The sequence below is a fragment of the Dermacentor albipictus genome, chromosome 1 (assembly GCF_038994185.2).
Source record: "Dermacentor albipictus isolate Rhodes 1998 colony chromosome 1, USDA_Dalb.pri_finalv2, whole genome shotgun sequence".
Classification (NCBI taxonomy): Eukaryota; Metazoa; Arthropoda; class Arachnida; order Ixodida; family Ixodidae; genus Dermacentor; species Dermacentor albipictus.
Genome location: NC_091821.1, coordinates 201312018 through 201333225, shown reverse-complemented (window position 1 = coordinate 201333225; position 21208 = coordinate 201312018). Strand labels below are relative to the sequence as shown.

General features: G+C 46.7%; 1 protein-coding gene across 8 annotated transcripts in view; it reads left to right on the top strand.

Moving 5' to 3' along the window:
- The window catches only part of LOC139054128 (carbonic anhydrase 1-like), a 129794-nt gene that overhangs the window by 59124 nt on the left and 49462 nt on the right, over positions 1-21208 (top strand). For 2 of the 8 annotated variants that reach the window (XM_070530722.1, XM_070530719.1), the window contains exon 2: positions 3049-3205. The exons of 2 other annotated variants lie outside the window; for them this stretch is intronic. In XM_070530722.1, coding sequence (XP_070386823.1) covers positions 3061-3205 — 145 coding nt within the window. In that variant the 5' untranslated portion in view covers positions 3049-3060. Of the gene's footprint in view, positions 1-2636; positions 3206-21208 lie in introns of those variants that run through there. 4 more of the 8 variants (XM_070530721.1, XM_070530728.1, XM_070530725.1 and 1 more) reach the window with 4 other exon arrangements.

Sequence of the window (21208 nt, the reverse complement as noted above, 5' to 3'; positions counted from 1 at the left end):
TGACACGCATATCCGGAATATACGCAGTGTAAGAAATGCATGTCATTTTATTCATTCATGTCATATGTCACCTAATTTGTGACATTCATGTCATGAGATGCAAGTCATGTCATCCTTGTCATGGCACGATTGTCATTCATATCAGTTCATTTTTAACAAGTTATGCATCCGGACATCCATGGCACTAAGAAATGGCATGGCATTTATGTCACGACTTGATGGTCATGAATAAGCGACATCAGGTGATGACATCGGGGTCGTTTCCTTAACTGAATATGTATCAGGATATTTGTGACAAGACATGCGTGCATGACAAGAAAGTCATGGCATGACATGTTCATTCATCTCTTGTCATTTACGTCATGTCATTTATGCCAGTTCATGTACGCATGCCTTGTCATATATCGAGTTAAAGAAACTACCACGACGGCATCTGTGATTCATGCCATTTATGTGATGACATACATGCCATGACAAGCATGTGATGTCATTCATGTCAGGTCATGCATGCATATGTCATTCATATCCTGATATATATCGATTTAAAGAACGACCTCGACTGCATCAGGTCATTCATACCATTCGTATCATGACATACATGCAATGACTAATATGTCAGGTCATTGATGTCATGACATGTCATTCATGTTATGCATGCATGCATGTCATGCCTCCCATGCCGATTCTAATATATACCTAGTTGAAGAAATGACCACGACGGCATCTCGACGTAGACAGACAGACAGACAGACAGACAGACCAGACAGACCAGACAGACAGACAGACAGACAGACAGACAGACAGACAGACAGACAGACAGATAGACAGATAGATAGATAGATAGATAGATAGATAGATAGATAGATAGATAGATAGATAGATAGATAGATAGATAGATAGATAGATAGATGCAAAGCGCCTGAAGTTCGCATGAAAGCGAGATTGCGACAGCAAATTAGTAGCCAGCTATACGAAGTAAGGATAGTAGTTTTATCGGGCGTATAAACTCATAAACATTCGCTAACTAAATGAACAATCAGTGTGTCACGCGCTCACAAGCAAACATGAACACATCTCACTCGATGACCACGGAAACTCGCTGTCAAAACGTTGGAGTGACGAAGCGCGGCAGCAGCAGCGAGTGAGTTGACCTTCGTGCTGCCTCTCGCTTCAACAAGAACTAACCAACGAAAACGCAGGGCACCCGACGCTATCCGCACTCGGCGCACTGTCCTCATTGGAGATCGCTTTCAAGATAGGGCCCGCGCGGCCGCACCATGCGCAGAAGCCAGCGCAGAATTGAGCCGCCGTCGACGGCTAACCCTCGCACACTTCCACTCGCACATACTGCATATGGCGCGCGGCGACGATGTTATCGCCCTTCGACTAATACCGAACATCACGGTGACGCCGACGGCAACGGCGACGGGAGAAATGCGCCTGAAGCGTCCATATAATTGCTATCGCAACAATATAATGAATGGCCAAGAACGTATCGTCTTCAATATATAACCATCGGTTATGGCTTACTCATACGCTTGCACACGCCAACTGTGATTCGTTCGGGCAATGTTTGAGGGCAGTAATGTTACTGCGCGCAAGTGCCTTGTTATACGGCACTTTTTTAAAGATATTTCGCTTTTTTCCTTGGATCTCGAAATATTTATATCAGAGCGACTATCTTCGTGGAAACGAATTGGTTCGATGCTTCTCTATACGGTCTACACCTTCACCTATTAATGTTTTACGCTTAAATTATATCTTAGAGGTGAGTTAATGTTCCTTAATTAGTCATTCAATCTCATCGTAGAAATAGTCCGAGTTGATTAAGGAAGCACTGAACACTACTACGTCGCTGCAGTTCATGTAGCGTGCTCCGATATTTTTCTTTTCACTTTTTTTTTCAGTCTTCGCACAAGTTAGCTGAAACACAATGTATATTCAATCGATTCCAGAACCTGACGGCGATGGGATGTCGAAACACCGGCACTCCAGAGCTTTCAATACTGTTTGAAGATAGTAGTCGCAAGGAACATGGAACGTAAGCGTACTTCTCTGTAGCGATTATTACCCGCCGTGGTTGGTTAGTGGCTATAATGTTGGGTTGTTTAGCACGAGGTCGCTTGATCGAATCCTGGCCACAGCGACCGCATTTCAATGTGCGCGAAATGGGAAAACACCCGTATGCTTTGATTTTAGTGCGCGTTAAAGAACCCCAAGTGGTCCAAATTTTTGTACTCTCCCACTACGGCGTGCCTCATGATCAGATCGTGGTTTTGGTACGTAAAACCCCATATTTTAAGTTGCAGCGATAATTAATTGTTACGATCCTGAGTGCTCGGCATGGAAACAAACCAGCTGATATAGAAAAGGGAGTGGAACCGAATCGTCATTCATTGAGAAGTTGAAAACAAATAAAACACCGGAAACGAAGCCGCTACAGAGTAGAGACCATTACCGAATTTGGTATCCAAGGCAAAAACAATAAAAGTTCCAGCTGGCAAGCGCAGACTTTGTGGCATGCGCGGTCATTTCTCTCTGGATTAAATTCGAATTGCGCGCGCGACGCCATCCCGGAACTCTCGACCCCATGGTTTGTACCCGATGGCAGATGTTGCGCCTTGGCGCTTCCGTGTGCTCAAGGCCGTGACGTTCGTGGGTTTGGTGGGGAACACGTTTTTCTTGCGCGCGGTGAGTTGCGTCATTGCATCGCCAAACACTTGCAGCCAAAGGAAAATACGTCGCGCTATCTATCCTTTTATCGTCAAGCGTGCGCTGAGTGCTGGCGGCAGCGCTTGGACGAGACTGAGGCGGCCGCCGCTGGATCGAGCGTCGCCGACGAGCGGTGGTGCTCCGCGCAGCGGCGACCGCCGCCCGAGCCGCCGCGCGCCATCGACAGCAGCCGGTAATGGCGACAGCCACTAAACGCAGCTTGCGAGTTTGCGAGGCGTGCTTTCCTCACGCAGGAATTACGTGACTCGCCGAAAAGCGCGGCTGCGCTGCGGTGAGGCGTTCGTGGGTGAGCAGAGACCGTTTTGCCGTTCGCAGGAAGAGGCCACGATGCCAGCGTCGTGTCTGTGGACGTTGTGTTCAAACCGCGCTCTGACTATTCACGCCGTCGCCATCAAGCGCTTCGTCTCGTGCTCGGCTCCCGCCAAGGGTGACGTGATCCGGCACCTTCGTCACAAGAAACTTGTGATCTGCGGTGAGTGTGCTCGAAAGAAAGACACAGAGGGTGCGCCTGCGTGCGCAGTTCTCGTCGAATGCGCGACCCCATGTTTAGCCTCTTTCTATCTCATTCTAGAAGATGGTTGCCTCACGTGCGCGTGGCACGTATTCATTGCTCTCGATAGGAGCTTTGTTGCGGCCGTCGCCGCGTTACTGCGGCTCTCGACGCACGTGTTGTTGAAGCGGTCTTAACATGTGGTCGCCTTCCCTAGACAGTGCCATTTAATCCCTGTGTGCAACGCACTGCTTTTGGCATCTAGCCAAGCGGTGTCGCGCGGGTGTTGGGGTTCTTGCTGTTGCTTGTAAGTTGCGCTGCCGTGTGGAAGTGTGCCTCTGATATCTGCCAAACTTTTCACCTGCGATTATGAATTCCACTGCGTCGCGCGATTTTCGCGCGTTGTTAACGTTCCATATGGCTTTTAACTTGTGTGAAGTTGCTCGTTCATTTGACGCAACTGTTGCGTTTCTTTTGGCGGCTGGTTTGCACGCTTTCGTAATGACGACTTATGTATGTAACGACCATTAGGTGTTACAGTAAAAAGCTGAAGTGGTTATGAAACAAGACAGCAAGGATGAAGGAAACCTTTTTTTTTTCTTTTTTTAATTCGTGGCGGGGGATGTCAGGATCTATGTGATAATCGTGAGTGAGTGGATTAAGTTACTAAACTTCACTCGCTAAGCATAAAACGATATGTTGTAATTGCTTACTACGATGAAAAAAAACATCTGTTGAAAATAACTGGGACAGCAGTGTTTTTTCGCATATTTTGAGGACGTACAGTACGTCGCCAAACTCGCACTTAATTTCTAGCAGATTCGTATGCTTTGCGTCCTGGCTGGCTTCAGCTCTGCGAGTACATTTCCCTTAAAGTTGTTAAATAAAGGTAGCGAAGTTAACCATTAGTTGCGACGATCAAAGATCGCAGCGAACGAAGTGTTGTCGGGAAAAAAAAAATCCTTATCACTGTTCTGCCCTGTTTGATAATCACTTCATCTTCACTGGTACACCTGTTATAAAACATCTACCTACAGCTACTGTTCTACGTGTCTGCAAAGCGTACAGACTTTCCCTTCAGCAAATAGGGGGCGCTGAGCGTGCATGTGTGAGCTAAGCCAGCTTATGCAGATACGTTTGCTGGAGTGTCTTAGCATCTATGGCGTTACGTAGACTCGGCGCGAGCTCTTCCGCGTTTAGCAGCGCTGGGGATTTCTCGAGGTAAGCTTGCATCAAAAGTTGAATGGGTCGTATTCTCATAAAGAAAGCTGAACTTGATAAGCGTGAGTTGTCGATTGACAGTTTCTTCTTGTACATTCGCGGCCCGTTAGTTTCTCACATGCCGAACACTGACGTAATGTCCCGGAACGATTGTAGCGTGAATCAACGTCTGGTTGCCTACAGATGTTACCTGTAAGCGTTTCAAATTACGCGAAGAAGCTAGAGTATTGAATACTTTGCGGCGAATATCGTCTGTTATACATGCCGTTAAGGTTTCGGTCGCAATAATTAAGATACCAGATGAGGCATATGTCTACATCGCTGAGCGCAATAAAGCAATGTATCGCGGTCTGTGTAAGTCGTTCATGCGATGTGGGTCTGCCCACTGGAATTTCGGGAAGGTGACTACGACGAAGCCGTAGGTGGAGGCAGAAAACAACAACAAAATCTGAATGTAAATTATTCAGTGCGAGCAGTGAAGAGGAGGAGCCATATTGAGCTGATTTGTTGCGTCATGTGTTATATATGAATGGTCGCCCTTAGAAATTTGCACCCGGGAGCAAACATTCACGGATCATGGCCTTCCGCGAAAAAAAAAAAAGAAGGTTGAAGAAGAAGGGTTTATATATATATATATATATATATATATATATATAGACCCTTCTTCATCCTTTTTTTTTTACCGATGTTCTACCGATGCTCAAATAGCGTAATTTTCGCATCGAATACAAATATTGTAGAAAAACGATGTCCGAATATCGAATATATTCTCATTTCTGAACAAAGCGAAATATAAAGTTTGCGTTGGGTCCGGTTCGTGAAAATGGAGCCTTATTCACATTATTTGATCATCATTATAGGCCTAGTTTATGTCCACTGCAGGACGAAGGCATCTGCCTGCGATCTCCAATTGCCCCTGTCCTGTGCCAATAGATTCCAACTACCGCCCGCGAATTTCCTAATTTCATTGCCTCAACCAGTCTTCTGCCGTCCTCAACTGTGCATCCCTTCTCTTGGCACCCATTCTGTAACCCTAATCGTCCACCGGTTATCTGACCTACGCATTACATGGCCTGCCCAGCTCCACTTTTTTCTCTTAATGTCAATTAGAATATCGGCTATACCCGTTTGCTCTTTGATCAAAACCTCTCTCTTCTGTCTCATAACGTTATGCCTAGCATTCTTCGTTCCATCGCTCTTTGCGCGGTCCCTAACTTGTTATTAAGCTTCTTTGTCAGTCTCCGAATTTCTGCTCCATATGTCAGCACCGGTAAAATTCACTTCTGTTGTACACCTTCCTTTTCAGTGATAATGGTAAGCTTCCAGTCAGGAGCTGACCATGTCTAACAATTCTTTTGTGAATTTCCTTCTCATGATTGGGGTTCTCTGTGAGTAATTGACCTAGGAAAACGTACTCCTTCACGACTATATATAGGCTGACTGGCGATCTTGAACTCTTGTTCCCTTACCCGGCTATTCATCATTATCCTTGTCTTCTGCATATTAATCTTCAACCTCACTCTTACACTCTCTCTGTTAAGGTCCGGCATTTAAATCCGTTTGCAACTTGTCGCACGGTTCATAGCAGCTTGTAACTGAAATGAACTGCTTTCACTTATCTGATGCATGATGCGCCATAAAATTGGCAGTAATGACGCAAGAGAACAGCATGTCACGCGATTCACGTAGAGTGTTGTGTTCATTGAAGAAGGGGAGGGAAAACACGGGAAAAGCGGGAGACCGATTTTCAAGACGATGAGCAAGCAAATAATGGACTTGCCTTGAAAAAGACAAGTCCACTTGTCGAAGCGTTGGCTCCCGCTTTTACCTTGTTCTCATTTTGCTCATCGTCCTGAAGAAGGGGAGTGTGATAGTACATTCGGAACGGTCGCTGCTTGCATTTGGTATACGGGTACCCGTGCTACATCTAGCTTTGGGCAGGCCGTCGGAAGCATATCTATTTCGATTCCTGCTCAGGTGTCACAAATTATGCCGCGAAACATTTCACCATGGACACTGTTCCCACTGGAAATCGTGCCATACATACCTGGAATCAGTGCGAAAAAGAAAATGCCTCAAGCAGCGACTTATCAGATAGCTTTAGAATATATGCACAAAGAATACGCAGCCGCAACGCACATTTTCATGGATGGCTCTACAACTCCACATCGTTCATGATGCGGACTTTTTGTTCCCTCTACAGGACAACGATTCTCGTTTCGTCTTGAGCGAGCGACATCATCTACTTCAGCGGAGCTATATGGCATTAAGGAGGCCCTTGTGTATATACTTCGACAGCAGCCGCCAAAGACATGGGTGATATTCACAGACTCAAAAGCAGCCCTACAAAGTATGTGGAACAGGCACAAGCGTTGCAATAATCAACCAGCAGCATTTGACATTGCTTATCTTCACCAGAGGGCTAGGATTGCTGGGCATTGCATAAAGTTACAGTGGATACCTGGCCATGCCGGCATTTCGGGAAATGAAAGAGCGGACGAAGCTGCCAGAAATGGACTCCAATACCGCAAGTTCAGAAGAACATATTTTACAAAAGCCGACGCTTCAGCCATGGCAAAAAAATATGCCTATCAAGAAAAAGACCGCATCTTGAATCTGCCGCTTCACCAAGATAACTTCCTACGTTACATTGACCCAGAAATGAGACCGAAAATTCCACGACCACTTCCTCGACACTTAGAGACATTGTACCATCGTCTTCGACTGAACGTGGCATATACGAACAATTATCTGTACCGCATAGGACTTACCACTAACCCATACTGCGATAACTGTCGCAACTTAGAGACAATTGAGCACATATTACTAGAATGCCCCGCGTACCGCGACGAGAGACAATTTTTTGAGCACCAAATGGACATGATTCGCCACGAACCGTTAACGTTACCGAGCATCTTAGGTCCAATGCCCGGCCCTTCAAAACAGCGACGGGTTTTGGATTCATTGTTCAAATACCTGACAGAAATTGGTCAAATAGGAAAACTTTAAAAATTGCATCCTTCCTATACAAAAGCCTAAATTTACCCGCCATGTCACGTGTAAAAAATTAGTATCAGGTCCACTCGGACATTTCATATTTATTTTTATCCTTTTCTTTCTCCCACTCTTATCTGGAATCTTTCAATCCCATTCCCCATCCCTATACAGAGTAGCATGCCAGCGGTTATATACGCGCCGGCAAAATTCTCTGTTCTTCTAATAAAGAGCCCTCTCTCTCTCTCTCTTGGTATACGGGGTGTTTCTACGGAACGAAACAATGTTTAAATATAGCGCCGTTCTGAAATAAAAGGTCAGTTCGGAGACATGCTGTCAATGGTGGCGACCACGGCTTGACAAGTGGTAATTCGCTAATTAAAAAACACAAATTAATGAATGTTTAAATTTTAAAGCTGGCTCGTGGTAATTGTGAAGTGAACTCTCCGTACAAGCCATACACCATTCGTGACTTGGAAGTAGCGGGCGCGCAGCGTTAAAGAAAGAAAATGCGGGCAAGATAGATGACGATTATTGTTGTGTGGCAAATATACACCCCAAAGGGTGCAACTGTTTTTAGAGTGTATCAACTTTTTCATCTGGAAAAATGCGATTACCCGTGGAAATTTGGCGCGACAAATTTCGGCTATAAGAGCGCGCAAAACCGAAACTGAGAGGCTGTAGCGAGCGTAAATAGGCGACGTTCTGCTTTCGTCACCCAACAGCGGGCACACTCTAAAAACAGTTGCACCCTTTGGGGTGTATATTTGCCACACAACAATAATCGTCATCTGTCTTGTCCGCATTTCCTTTCTTTAACGCGGCGAGCCCGGTACTTCCCAGTAACGAACGACATGCGCGTTATCAGCATGACGTAGCATTCCCGACAGGAAAGTAACGAGCGCAGCGTTTTCAAGAAAGGAAATGCGGGCAAGACAGATGACTTTTTATCGTTGTGTGGCAAATATACACCTCAAAGGGTGTAAACTTTTCTTAGACTGCAATCTAAAGTTGCACTCAAAGGGGGTGCAACTGTTTTGAGAGTGCAGCCAGCGCTCTGCTACTCCGTGCTCCTCGCTGTCGCAGCTTCCCACTGCGCAAGTTTCGAGTTCATCTCCAAGAGCCATGTCGAGCCGCGGCTCATAGCGACCTTCCAGTTCACTCACTCTTCGTGATCTGACCCCCCCCCCCCCCTCCCCCTCCCAAAAAACAACGTAGGGAAGCGGACAAAATGTTTTTGGCCACGTGCCCCTGTCGAGTGCCTTGGACGCTACTATCGTGTGTCTGTAGCGATAACATTGTAGCGCTCTGTCCGATATTTCAGGGCCACCAGGGATATCCAGTGGAGATAGCTAGAAGGAGCAATGACTTTGCCGTTTTGACGGTTCTCGACCGGTGTTCTTTCGAGAAGCATGCATGGAAGTTGCTTCAGAACTGCATATTCCTTTACCGTAGTCTGACCTATGAGATTACCGAGCAAGTCGCTGTAACTGCAGTGTCTGATATGACTTTCCGGAGCCCTACGTTGGTGTACGAGCGACACGTGAACGATCATGCTGTTTATAAGAGTTCCTTTGTTTAACCAGCGATGGTTCTTCAGGCATGAGCCTCTTCACTATTACAGGAATTTTTTTGCCTTTGCTGTGTGTAGCTGGTATACGTATCACGCGGCAGAAGATCAATTTACCACGCTGGCGGGTTACTTACATGACTTTTGCAGCCTTTGTTAAGGAATTCACATGAACTGAACTGTTTTTTCGTGCGTGGTATGCGAATGGTAGACCACGCGGCGCCGATGGCGTGTTTTGCGAAACGCACACAATTAAGCCGCATAGTGGCGGCTGCCTAAAGGCGAAAGCAACACCTCTGATTCTGATATTGCTTGGTTCTATTACTACCTTGTCATCCATTTCTCAATACCGGCCGATCATAGTGATAACGTAGGCAAAGCGCCACTCACCACTGACGAAGCGCGTTAATATGAACGTATATAATCTTTTCATAATCCAGGCCAAGGTTTCTTGGACATGCGCGGTAAAGTTTACGGGGCTATAGCGCAGTACGCCAGTCGTATGTGTTCACAGCCCTCGCGCGCATTTTAACATTGATTATGTAGTATGAAAGATTGGGTGGCACAACCAACATTCGTGTTCCTTTTTTCAAGTAAAGTTGTAGGCCAGTTGGTGAGGCATTGTGAATAAAACAGCTACAGACACAGGATGGAGGGAGACAACAGAGGGCGGTTTTCTCCTAGCCTGTAACCATAAAGAAAATCGCACTTTTTGTTTTGTGTCTGTTTTTATATAAAAGATACTCCTGCCACCTGGAGCCTCGGCATCGGCTGGGCCTGATGCGGATAGCTTGTATATAAACAATGCGAGCCAAATTCAAGAAAAAATATTTCTAAATGGTGGTATAACCGGCAAGGCTGCATGAGATGGAAGCGATTTCAATGAATAAATAACATTCAATAGACGCAAGTGGGATAACTTGAAAATGTGTGTGTATGTGTGTGTAGTGACCAGGAAAAGAAGAAACTGATGGGTTCGTCAAACCGACGGATATTCAGAACGAAAAAAAAAGATATTTGTCCTGTTTTGGGTTCGTACTCATGACTGTTCGGTTTCGAGCCAGGTGTCCTATAACCAATCTCATTTAGTGACATGATCCACAGCAGTTCCGTTTAAGCGGCGGAGTACCTTAGTTGGAGCATGTTATGCGATTTGACGCATGTGCGGCGAAGCGTCATGAGATGCGCCAGTTTTCGAGTACGTGCTTCGCTGAGGAATATAGACTGGCGTTGCAAGCACTGGGGAACGCTGTGTGCGATAGTGAAAAGACGGATTTCTGTCTGTGGGCGGCAAGCGTCATCGTGTGATGAATTATAAATCTGAAACACTTTTCAGAGGGAAAATTGATTACTGATCAGTTTCTATGCATTGTAATTGGTGTCGTAAATGACAAATAAAAGTGACAGTTTCGCCCGAAAGGCGAAGCATCGATTGCGATAGCAAATTACCAGACAGCCATACGAAGTAAGTATAGTACTTTTATCGGCCGTATGAATTCATAAACATTCGCTTGCTAACTAAATTAACAAGCATGGTGTCAGCGCGCACAACAAACATAAACACATCACACTCGATGACTGCGGACACGCTGTCAAAACGCTAGCGTGAGGAAACGCGGCAGCAGCAGCGAGCAAAGTGAGTGCCGAGAACACATAGCACGCACAAAGACGAACCGCCGACGCACCTAGACTCAGCCAACTAAAACGCCTCAATAGACAGTTTTAGTATAGCGTACGCTATTCCATTGCGTACGCTAAAAAATAGCGGGTCGTCACTGCGCAGGCGCTGAACGCTAAACGAAATAGCGGGTATAGCGGGCGTACGCAACGCAAACGAGTTAGCGTTAGCGTTTTTGCGGGGTTTGCGGAGTTTGCGGGAAACATGGCGGCGATCCCGGCTGCCCGCTTCGAATTGAATTTGGCGTTGCTTTTGTAATATGCACTTCGTTCGTAGCAAATGACTGTGTAAACGGCTTTCGCTTAGTCTCAGGCCGCTTCGACGACAGAGTATTATGGATAACTTCGTGGTGTTTTCGAGATCGCTTCTCGTTTCGAACGAGCCAAAGCCTAACGAAAGAAACATTTGAGATGTCAGCGCCACCTATCGCTACAGGCGCGAAATAGCCGCAACAACGGAATATGGCCTCAGAGATCCGAAGATATCGTCGGCCAACTAAAATTGTAGAAAACGTGCGCCGCTTAGCGTACGCTATTTTATAGCGTATAGCGTACGCTATAGTTGCGTACGCTAAACTAAAACTGTCTAATAGACAGCTTTAGTATAGCGTGCGCTATACCATTGCGCGTACCCTAAAAAATAGCGGGTCGACACTGCGCATGCGCTGAACGCTAAATGAAATAGCGGGTATAGCGGGCGTACGCAACGCAAACGAGTTAGCGTTAGCGTTTTTGCGTGGTTTGCGGAGTTTGCGTGAAACATGGCGGCGGTCCCGGCTGCCCGCTTCTAATTGAATTTGGCGTTGCTTTTGTAAAATGCACTTCGTCCATAGCAAATTATTGTGTAAACGGCTTTCGCTTAGTCTCAGGCCGCTTCGACGACAGAGTATTATTTATATGGATAACCTCGTTGTGTTTTCGAGATCGCTTCTCGTTTGCGATAGCAAATTACCAGACAGCCATACGAAGTAAGGATAGTACTTTTATAGGCCGTATCAATTCGTAAACATTCGCTTGCTAACTAAATTAACAAGCATGGTGTCAACGCGCACAGCAAACATGAACACATCACACTCGATGACTGCGGACACGCTGTCAAAACGCTAGCGTGAGGAAACGCGGCAGCAGCGAGCAAAGTGAGCGCCGAGAACACAACGCAGAAAGCTACGAACCGCCGACGCACCTAGACTCAGCCAACTAAAACCCCTCAATAGTGTAGCGCTAACCACTTCCCTCCTCCACTATTCCATTCCGCCGCTCGGCGCGGCTTCGACAGTGGCGCCGCCTGTGCCGACCCTGCCGTAGCAGACGACGGCTAACGCGCTACCGGAGGAAATCCGCGGAAAACTTCGTTGAGCCCTGCGGAGGAATTATTGAGGCGAGATTTTGCTTCATCAGTCAGTGACTGGCCTCAATAATGCCGTGTTGTAATTGCGCAGTAGGATAGAGGAAAGAACCATTATTTAAGGTGTAAAGCGCCCGCACGTTGAGAGTTGCTGTTGCTGAAGCGCGACGCATGCACGCGGTGTGCTCAAACACGCGCGAATTACAAAGTTTCAAGTTTTCACTGCGTGAAAGTGCGTGAACGTGGTTTCGTGGGTTCATTTACGTACCTGCAGGACACTTCGGCCGTCGCGTGCAAGATTCCAAATGTTTTGTGCCAGCAACGCCTAGCAACTGGGCCGCTTCTGCTCTGCGCCTTTTACAGATGTGTGTAGCTGGTGCTCGGGTTCTGGCAGCCATGAGCAACGTTTTCACATGTAGACAGTATTGATAATGTGAACAACGTACCGGCAATTTTCGCAGCACGTGAAATCGTTTTTCATTTATTTTATTTGGTACAGGTTGGGATCTGATAGCAAGAACGAACCTGATGGTAAAACTGGCTAGAGGTACCGAAAATAATTTAACAGGTACCCATTAGCACCAGTAACGCTTCTGTTGACGTGCTATAGTTTTGTATCTGAATAGTGCGCGCGTCTGTATTCTTTTGCGTTGTAAGTTGTTGCAGGGAAGCAGTGTTCCTATAACTCGAACGCTATTTTGGAACCATTAAAGACAGAGAGAACGAGAGGGTTGTTTGCCCCAACAGTCCTCACATGGGTTTCATAATGGTGCTCAAAGACGGCAACTCCGTCCGCACTCCATATCAATAACCGCGAAATCATTTGTCGCAAGAGACGCAAGGCGACGTATACAGTGCATTCACGCGCATGCGATACACATTTACTTAATTGGAAGCATAGTAATGTTAATGTTAAGCAGCAAAAATGTGAATCCTTATCAGTGAGCCTGTAGTCCTTTGCGGCCTTTCCCTGCTATGATATCCCATACACAAAACGTACGAGTATATCTGTAGTCGCCGCTTATCCCTCCTATTCCGAGGACGCGTCCAGCAGCAGCCGGGATAGTGGCGAAATGCAAGAGGCCCGTGCCGTGTACCGTACGATCAAAGTGCAGGTTAAACATTCCTAGGTGACCTAAATTAAGTTATCCGGAGCCATCCTCATCCACTACGACCTCCCTCGTAGCCTTAGTCGCTTCGGGACGTTAAAAACGTTAAACACTACAAACCAAATTAATACATGCGGGCGTACATTGAAGCTCAACGACTGCATTCGTAAGCCTTAGTGAGCCTTGAAAAAGCGTCGACAATGTGCTAACTTCTGGTGGAGCCGAAAAAAGAAATTGCCTGAATAATGTCGCTTCTATGTCACACGCCTGCTGCAGATGCGAGCCACTTCTGTGGCAAAACAAAACTCCTATGAAACAAAGCGAGCACCTTAAAAAAAAGTCAACTTAAATGCGCAAAAAATCGCAAACAGCATGGACACATACGCAAGCGCATTTTTTAGAGTGGTAGGCGTAAACTCGGTTCAAAAGAATAGGTAATGAAGAATCGTGGTACTTCACAAAGCCCTGCATTTTCTTTTCTTTTCTTCTTTTTGCAACCTCCTTGAAGTCAGCCCGCCCGACGCCATGCATCCACGATTTTCTTCTTTGTGCGTTGCGATCGCCAGATGGTCAACAAAAAAAGCCTTTTGCACTCGTCTTGTCGGTTGTGGCAACTGAAGGCGCAGCAGCATGGCGTCACAATGAAGTTCTCATCCATAACACACTTGATTTGGTCGGCTAACGAACTCGATCAATCGGTTTGCGCGTACTTTCGTCGCACTGGGTCGGCAATGGCGTTCGGAGCGCGCAGGAAAGAAAAAATATATATACAAATGCACGACGCGTGCTTCACGTCGCACGGATTGGCCAATGGGGGAGCGGAGGAGGCTGGGGTGACTGGAGGCGGCGAGGAGGTAGTGCTGGGGAGAGCGGGGTGGCGGAAAGATCTGAGAATGGCGCTACTATTGAAAGGTTAAGGCGCTTTACCCCCGAAGCAGATCGCTCTCAAAACACGGCCGCGCCAACGCACGCAGCCGTCACATGTGCAGTTGCAAGTGGAGTAGAACGCCGCCCTCCCCCCCTTCCTTTCCCCGGTGCCTCGCAATTTTGGGTGCCCCGGGCGCGCGAGGTTGAGCCACGATCGTCGTCGCCTCTCCCCTTGGGCGTGCGGTGACGGTGTTATCTGTCTTCGACTTTATACGGAACCTCACGGCGATGCTGACGGCAGAAATGCGCTTGGATGGTCCTTATAGTTGCTATCGCAATAAAACGGGTTGTGAAGTGCTTGCGTAAACACTTTTATCAAAGAAAGAAACATGGGTGCCTATCGGCTATTGCCACAAGATCACCTTTGCTCTCAAAATAAGAGCTTCGGAGCCGCCTGCATATAGCATATTGCAACCAAAGTTCAAAATGGGGTTCGAAAGAACTACATTAAAGGGGTTGGGACACCAAATTTTGAGGCTATAAAAGCATGTTGTAGGCTGCTTCCATATGCAAGGACACCCAGAACGAGGTATCGGACGGTGCAAACATTTCAAAATAATTTTAATTCAGCTCCAAAAAGTCATTAAAAACTCCTTCTCGTAGTCGAGACCCATCGCTAGCGCGGCAGCTACTACGTCACAGAGGAGGAACGAAAATATTGACGTCATAGCACACCAGCACAAAAACGTGACGTATGATGAGTAGCGATGAAATGCCGATTACGGAGCCTGCTGAGCCGAGCGACCGAGCATAGCCTCCACTATGACCGAGCTACAGGCATATAGAAATCCTTTCTTAATGCAAAGAAGGGGTAAGGCGTGCAGACACGGACACAGGAGGAGAGAAGTGGACAACACGAACGCCGCACGGCGGCCCGCGAATGGCAAACTGCGTGCGGCGAGTTGCCGTGCCGACGGGCCTTTGCACGCTTTAGTGTAAAACAGTAGCCGGCCGACTCCGAAAGGGACCAGGATATGCGGCGTTCGTGTTGTCCGATTCTCTCCTCGCATAGTCGCATAGTTCGGCAGCTCGGAGCGGTCTCTCCTTCGCTTGGCCTTTCTCAATGTGAAGGCCCGTCCACGTTACCGGCACGGAAACTCGCCGCACGCCATTTGCCGTTCGCGGGCCCCCGTGCGACGGCGGTTTTGCTCGCGAACGGCGAGATTTCCTAGCCGCAGAGAGCAGGGGCCCGGGACCCATTTGCAGCCGTACGGCGAAGCGGCCAATCAGCGTCCGAGGAGTGGTCACTCTGTGCACCGACGGCAGCTTCACCGCCTCTGATCGTTCGGCGCCGCCGATGTCGTGGCTAGGCCTTTTCCGGTTCACTTCAAAGCTAAAGCTTACGGCGCTTCGGAATGAATCACCGACCCTCACAAGCCGCAATATTTTCTTACCGTTGTTGTCGCTCTTCGCAATAATTATAATAATCGCGATATGCACTTCGAATCGCCAGTTGACCCCTGCTGGCAGAGCACGCGTATGCGCGAGCAGACGACGCAGCATGGTTTTACGTCACCATTTTTTGTGGCCCACGTGAACAAGCCATGTTGCGTTTCCTCCTCTGTGACGTCATAGCATCCCCCTGAGCCCAGAAACCGAAATCGCTCGGTATAATAGTGCTATTATTAAATTATTTATCGGATATATATGAATCCCGCTGTGTGTATCGTGCTCCCTGAAGCATGACGCAACGTTTGAATCAACAAACGCATGAACGAAACTTTTGATGTCTCCACCCCTTTAAAAAAAAAAAATGAAGTCGCGTACAATGCGGGAAAGGTTCAAGAGGAAATACTGAGGTGGTTCGAGCACGTAATCACAAGAGACTGGAGCTCAGTTGATAAGAATTGTGCAGTGACACTTCGGTGGCAAGAGGAAACGAAGTCGGCCTGGAGAAGGTGGCAAGACAGAATCGAGGAAAATGTGTCGCCAAGAAGCTAAAGAAGGGGTGGCTGATGATTGAGCCAAGTAGAGGAAGCTCATCAGAAAACAACGACCGTATGTCAAAATAGAACAGTTCTGATAAAACTAACCCGCTGTAGTTAATGCGTTTTAGGGACAAGTGAATTGGAATTTCGCGTTTCGATGTCTCCCGACTATTTCAGGATTTCAGTACGAGTTGCCTCACCATGTCCAGCCAATACGTGTAGTTTTTCGACACAAGGCGCCTGCGAGGAATATTATAGCTCAAATAATGAATTGATTTGTCCAAATCGAGACAAGAAGTTTGTGCGGCTGTCTAAAAGCGAGGCATGCTTATTGTAGGACTAGTTGTTGAGAAGTCATCTGCTCCGTGCATTCGCCCATGAAATCTGCAACAGAATCGTTCGAAACATTTCTCACTTATCTGTCTCTCACCTTTGATACTCTGTTGTCCCTTGTATTCGAACAGAAACGAATCATCGACAATATTGAATAGTGTGTCGAATCGAATACCAACCGAGTAGCAAAAACTAACGAATCTGTTTTAGCGAGTGGGCGGCCGCATTTCCTTGGGGGCGATAGGCAAAAACACCCGTGTACTTAGATTTAGCAGCGCGTTAAAGAACCCCACTACAGCGTGCCTCATAACAGGATCTTTTTTTTGGGGGGGGGGGGGGAAGGGGGGGCAACCCGAGGTAATTTTTCTATGCAAATGAATGGGGAGGGGGGGACCTTTACTAGTACAGATGTGAATAACGCCCACCATTCGCCACAAAGACGCGCATAAACGCGCAAAAGAGGTGTATCTCACAGGTACGCCTGTGAGATACACCTTTCTTTTAATTGGCAAACAAGTAACCACGTCAAATGGACTCGCGCAGGAAAGAAGCGCAGGAATAAAAATGTCAAGAACAAGTAAACAAGCGAAAGTGTAAAATAAAGGTTACTATAGTAGAACACAACTTAAAAAAAAAAAAGCAGCAGTTGGCAACCAAGGCACACGGACCGCGCGGGGTTGTGTTACTCCGCCAGCCAATCACATGAGCAAACAAAATTGTTGTCATGCGGCCTTTTCAAAATGGCGTCGTACTTGATACCTCCCGAGCATCTGCTGTTCTTGAAGAGTCTTTTCATCGGCGGAAGCAATAAGGTGTGCAGCAGACATGGACAAAGTGTATGAAGTCTGAGCATTTCACTCTTCAAAAGTCTGCGGTACAATTCATTACACGGCTGAACCCGTTTTACTCTTGAAACTTCACTGCCAACTGAAGTGAAACTTGACAATAAATATTTTCAGTGATGCAAGCATTTTATTTCAGTTCAGTAAATAATTAGGCTTTCGCCATTCCACTATAATAGGTGAGGGAAAACGTATAAAATTACGCGCTAATAATTTTATTTTTGTGGTTACCACCTTACTTGGGTAACAGGAAAAGTTTGAAGTACGAATTATTTGCAGCCTCGCGGAGGAACAGTGGCTGGTGGTTATGAGGGCGTGGGCGGGGCTTCGCTGCAGACTTAAGTTGTATCCGACTATAGTAGTGTTTTTTGAATTAGCTCTGGAAGAATTATAGAAAAATGTATATTTCTGTCACAGACACAGTTCTTTTGGATCCCTCGTTTACTGCTCTACCAAGCGCCAATACCTACTCGTATTGTTATTTGGGAAGTTGTGTAACGATGCGTGGCCTCCAGTCCCGTACAACCGCGTAGAGCGCAGGACGTTGCGGTTCTAGACGTACTGCGCCCACCGTGAAAAATGTTAGAAAAACACCCACATAAGCACAGCAGAGAAATGACTAATGGCATATGTTACAGTTCAGACACTTAATAGGATGAGATAGCGTCGTCGTGCATCAGAGTAGCCATTGTATGTGAGATTTATGCTCGTGACTACGTCATCTAGTAAAGCCTGCCATTGTTGGTGCATGTTATCTGCCAGCGGCACTGCAGTCGTGCGCATTGTTCTAATTTGCGTCGCTGATGACGTGGAGCCGCTTGCAGCAAAGTGTTTTACCTGCGCTCTAATTATTTGCCAACAGGAAAAAAAAAAAAACGCCCAAACGGACAGAAGTTTAACGAAGTTACCGAGGTACTCTCTACTCCATTCTCTCCATTGCAACTGATGTATAACAGGGCAGCAAGCTGCTGCAGAGTAAGTTGGCGAGTGAAAAGCGATAAAGTGCAGTGCCACAGGCGCATCAGTTCGGTTATACGTTGTAAAATATTGTATACGTTATAAAGAGTACTGTACGGATGTATTTATTATTTTTTTTATCGAACACTTATTTTAAGAATAGCTTACAAAATTTACTTCAGTCGCGTCGTGGCGGGCATCATTTGGAAGAAAAACCAAAGCAATGCATTCACTAAATAAACTGATTACATAAGTCAACTTCTTAAAGTCAACTTCTTAATTACAAACTTAACGGCACATGTTTATATCGGAAAGCTGAAGGGAATCGTGCTCAAAGTCTAATTCCGTGTTTCGTTATTTCAATGTGGCCATGTTTACTAAAATAACTGGCGTAAAATTATTCGTTAAATTTACCTGATTACGCACGCGGCAACGTGAAGCGCGGCCCGTGGTGCAACCCCCACCCCCTTCCCCACCCCACCCTGTGACGTAGTGGGGCGCCGTAAAATGAAACTTCGCCAAACCGCGCGATAATAATGCGGTCTGTCTCGCCTCTTCTGCTGAAGTGACTATGCTACCAATCGGGAGTTGCGCAAAGCGGTAATCGGAATCAGCTCGTGGAAAGGGGGAAGTGCGACCGCTTCATTTGACGGCACTTTTTTTTTTTTTTGCGTCACGGAGGGGTTGAACGGAGAGCCGAGCTTCGAGGTGCCGCGTGCGTAAGCAGGTAAATTTGAGGAATAATTTGACGCCAGTTATTTCTGTCTACATGGGCCATTTTGAAATATAGAAATCCGTGAGCGTACTTTTATAACGATTCCCGGCCTCCAACAATCTAATATAAGCATGTGCTGTAAAGTTTGTAATTGAAGAAGTTAGTTAATGTAGTTAGTTTAATTGGTCAATGGTTTACTATTGTTTTTCTTTCCAATGATATCCGCCTGGCCGGTCATAATTCATTTGTCATGATGTAATTCGAGTAAATTTGGAGGCTATGAAAAAAAAAAGGTGTTCAAAATTTTAAACGCCAGATTATTACGTAAGTTATGACATATCCCTTAAATTAAGAGATATGTCGGCGCAGCCCGCGCCGACGGATATATTAAGGGATCTGTCCGTCGGCATGCGTTATGCCCGAGGCTCATTTCGAATGACGTCAGTTCGCTCGCCTCAGGAGAGTCGCGACGTAGGTACGCGATATGGTAATACCGGCGCTGAGCGCGTTTTTCGTAAAGCGCCTGTGCTAATAGGGGCGTTTCCTCTGGGAATCTGAATGTACGCACGGAGCCGTCTATTCTTGGGTGAAACAGCATGTTACCACCCTAACACTCATAGCAGCTTAAATTTGAAATAAAGTCCTGCGGATTATTTTTTTTTTTTCATTCATAGATGTCTGTCTAAAGCATCATGCGACCACTGTATTCTCTCTCTCTCTCTCTCTACAGAAGTAGTGTTGAAGGTGAATCATACTGAATGTCAAGAAGTGTTTAGCCTAGTAGTGAACGGTTCTGTAGTCCCCGTGTCGCTTATATCGACGAGCAACAATTGGGCGGATTGCATTTTAATGGAGTAGAGCCGCGAATCAATTGTTTGAATCGCAATTATTTAGCAGCAGGTCTGTTGACGCATTACCGCGCTTTAGTGGTTTGACGAAGTGGACTTGGCAAATGAGCCTTCGACGCTCATAAGTATTTTAGCTTGTTTGTGATATAGAGTTGCTTAGCGAAAGTTGTGTCAAAACGCGAACGGAAGTCGTTGCGTGCTGCACACAGCTCTTGCGTAGTCTGGAGAAATTCTGGCGTGGTATTACGGCATGGTCTTCCTTCTATTGCTAGCCCGTGCATCTCAAATGTGTGATAAGAACTTTTTTTTGTTTTGTTTTGCATGGTTTCGGCTAAGTGGGAACTACACAGCGTATCAAACCTGTGTTTTCCCGCACATCTGGCTTTAAGCGAGTTTCTTCCAGATGTGTACGTGTAATTCAATCGTGAGTTCTGATTAGCTATTTTGTATACAAATCTACAATGAACAACAATATCCACCGACAGAAATGCAGCTGAATTGCTGCAAATGCTTGCGTCTTGGACCAATATACAACGTTATTGCAGCCTTCTCATCGGCACGCCTGCCACCAACTGTGCACACGAGGGATGCTGCGAATCCACGCTGTAAGGTTGAGCCGCTCCGCCACACTGCGTGAATTCTGAGCTGTGCATCGAAGCTAACTTTCCCACAATGTGTCGCAACCACGCCTCTGAGCTCAGCTGGTTGATTCTCTGCAAACAGGACCGAAGATACGCGCTCGCACATGCAGAGAAAGACAGAAAAAGAAACGACTGCTTTCTTCTCTCATTTCAAAGATTCTCCCCAGCCCCGTATTTCGAATCGTATAGGAATTCGTTATGCGATTCGTGTTCGATTTGCCATATTGGAATGTTTCGGGAAGAAACGCCTATGCGAGTGCCGGCTGTGCAGGCCCTTCAGTATAAGTGTGTCGACGGTATTGCTTCTGGGTCGAAGCACCGCCGTTAGTGAGCATATGGAGCGGCACATTTTTTTCGGATGCCTCGTGTTTAGTCTGCCTGGGGACTTGTACTGATTTGTTTGAAGGATTTTGTTTGCTCGGCGCATTGGCTTTCCTTCACTGAATAATAAATTGGCGTGAGATAATGGGGCATTATACTTAGCGCATTTCCTGAGCTATATCGACAGACATTAGAGAGTTTTAGCCCAGCGGGTTTACGGCCAGCGGAGCGGAGCGGGCGAGCGGAGACGCGACTGCGCATGCGCACCACGCTGAGGCGGCCAGCGGTTTTACGGAGCAGCGTTTACGCCCGCTGGAAAGCACTCCCCAGCGGAGCGTATACGCAGCGCGCGAGCGTGCGTAAGGGCGCGCGGGCGTGTATGGGAAATGCAAGACGGCCGCCGCGAACATGAACGCCGGCAGTTCTGCATCGAAGACGGCGAGTGCCGCGCTGACCCGTACATTAATACTCAGTACATTATTGACAAATAATGCACTGAGAACATGTAATATATCTTTATTCAACATTTATTGCATAATAAAAGCAAGCGTAATTCA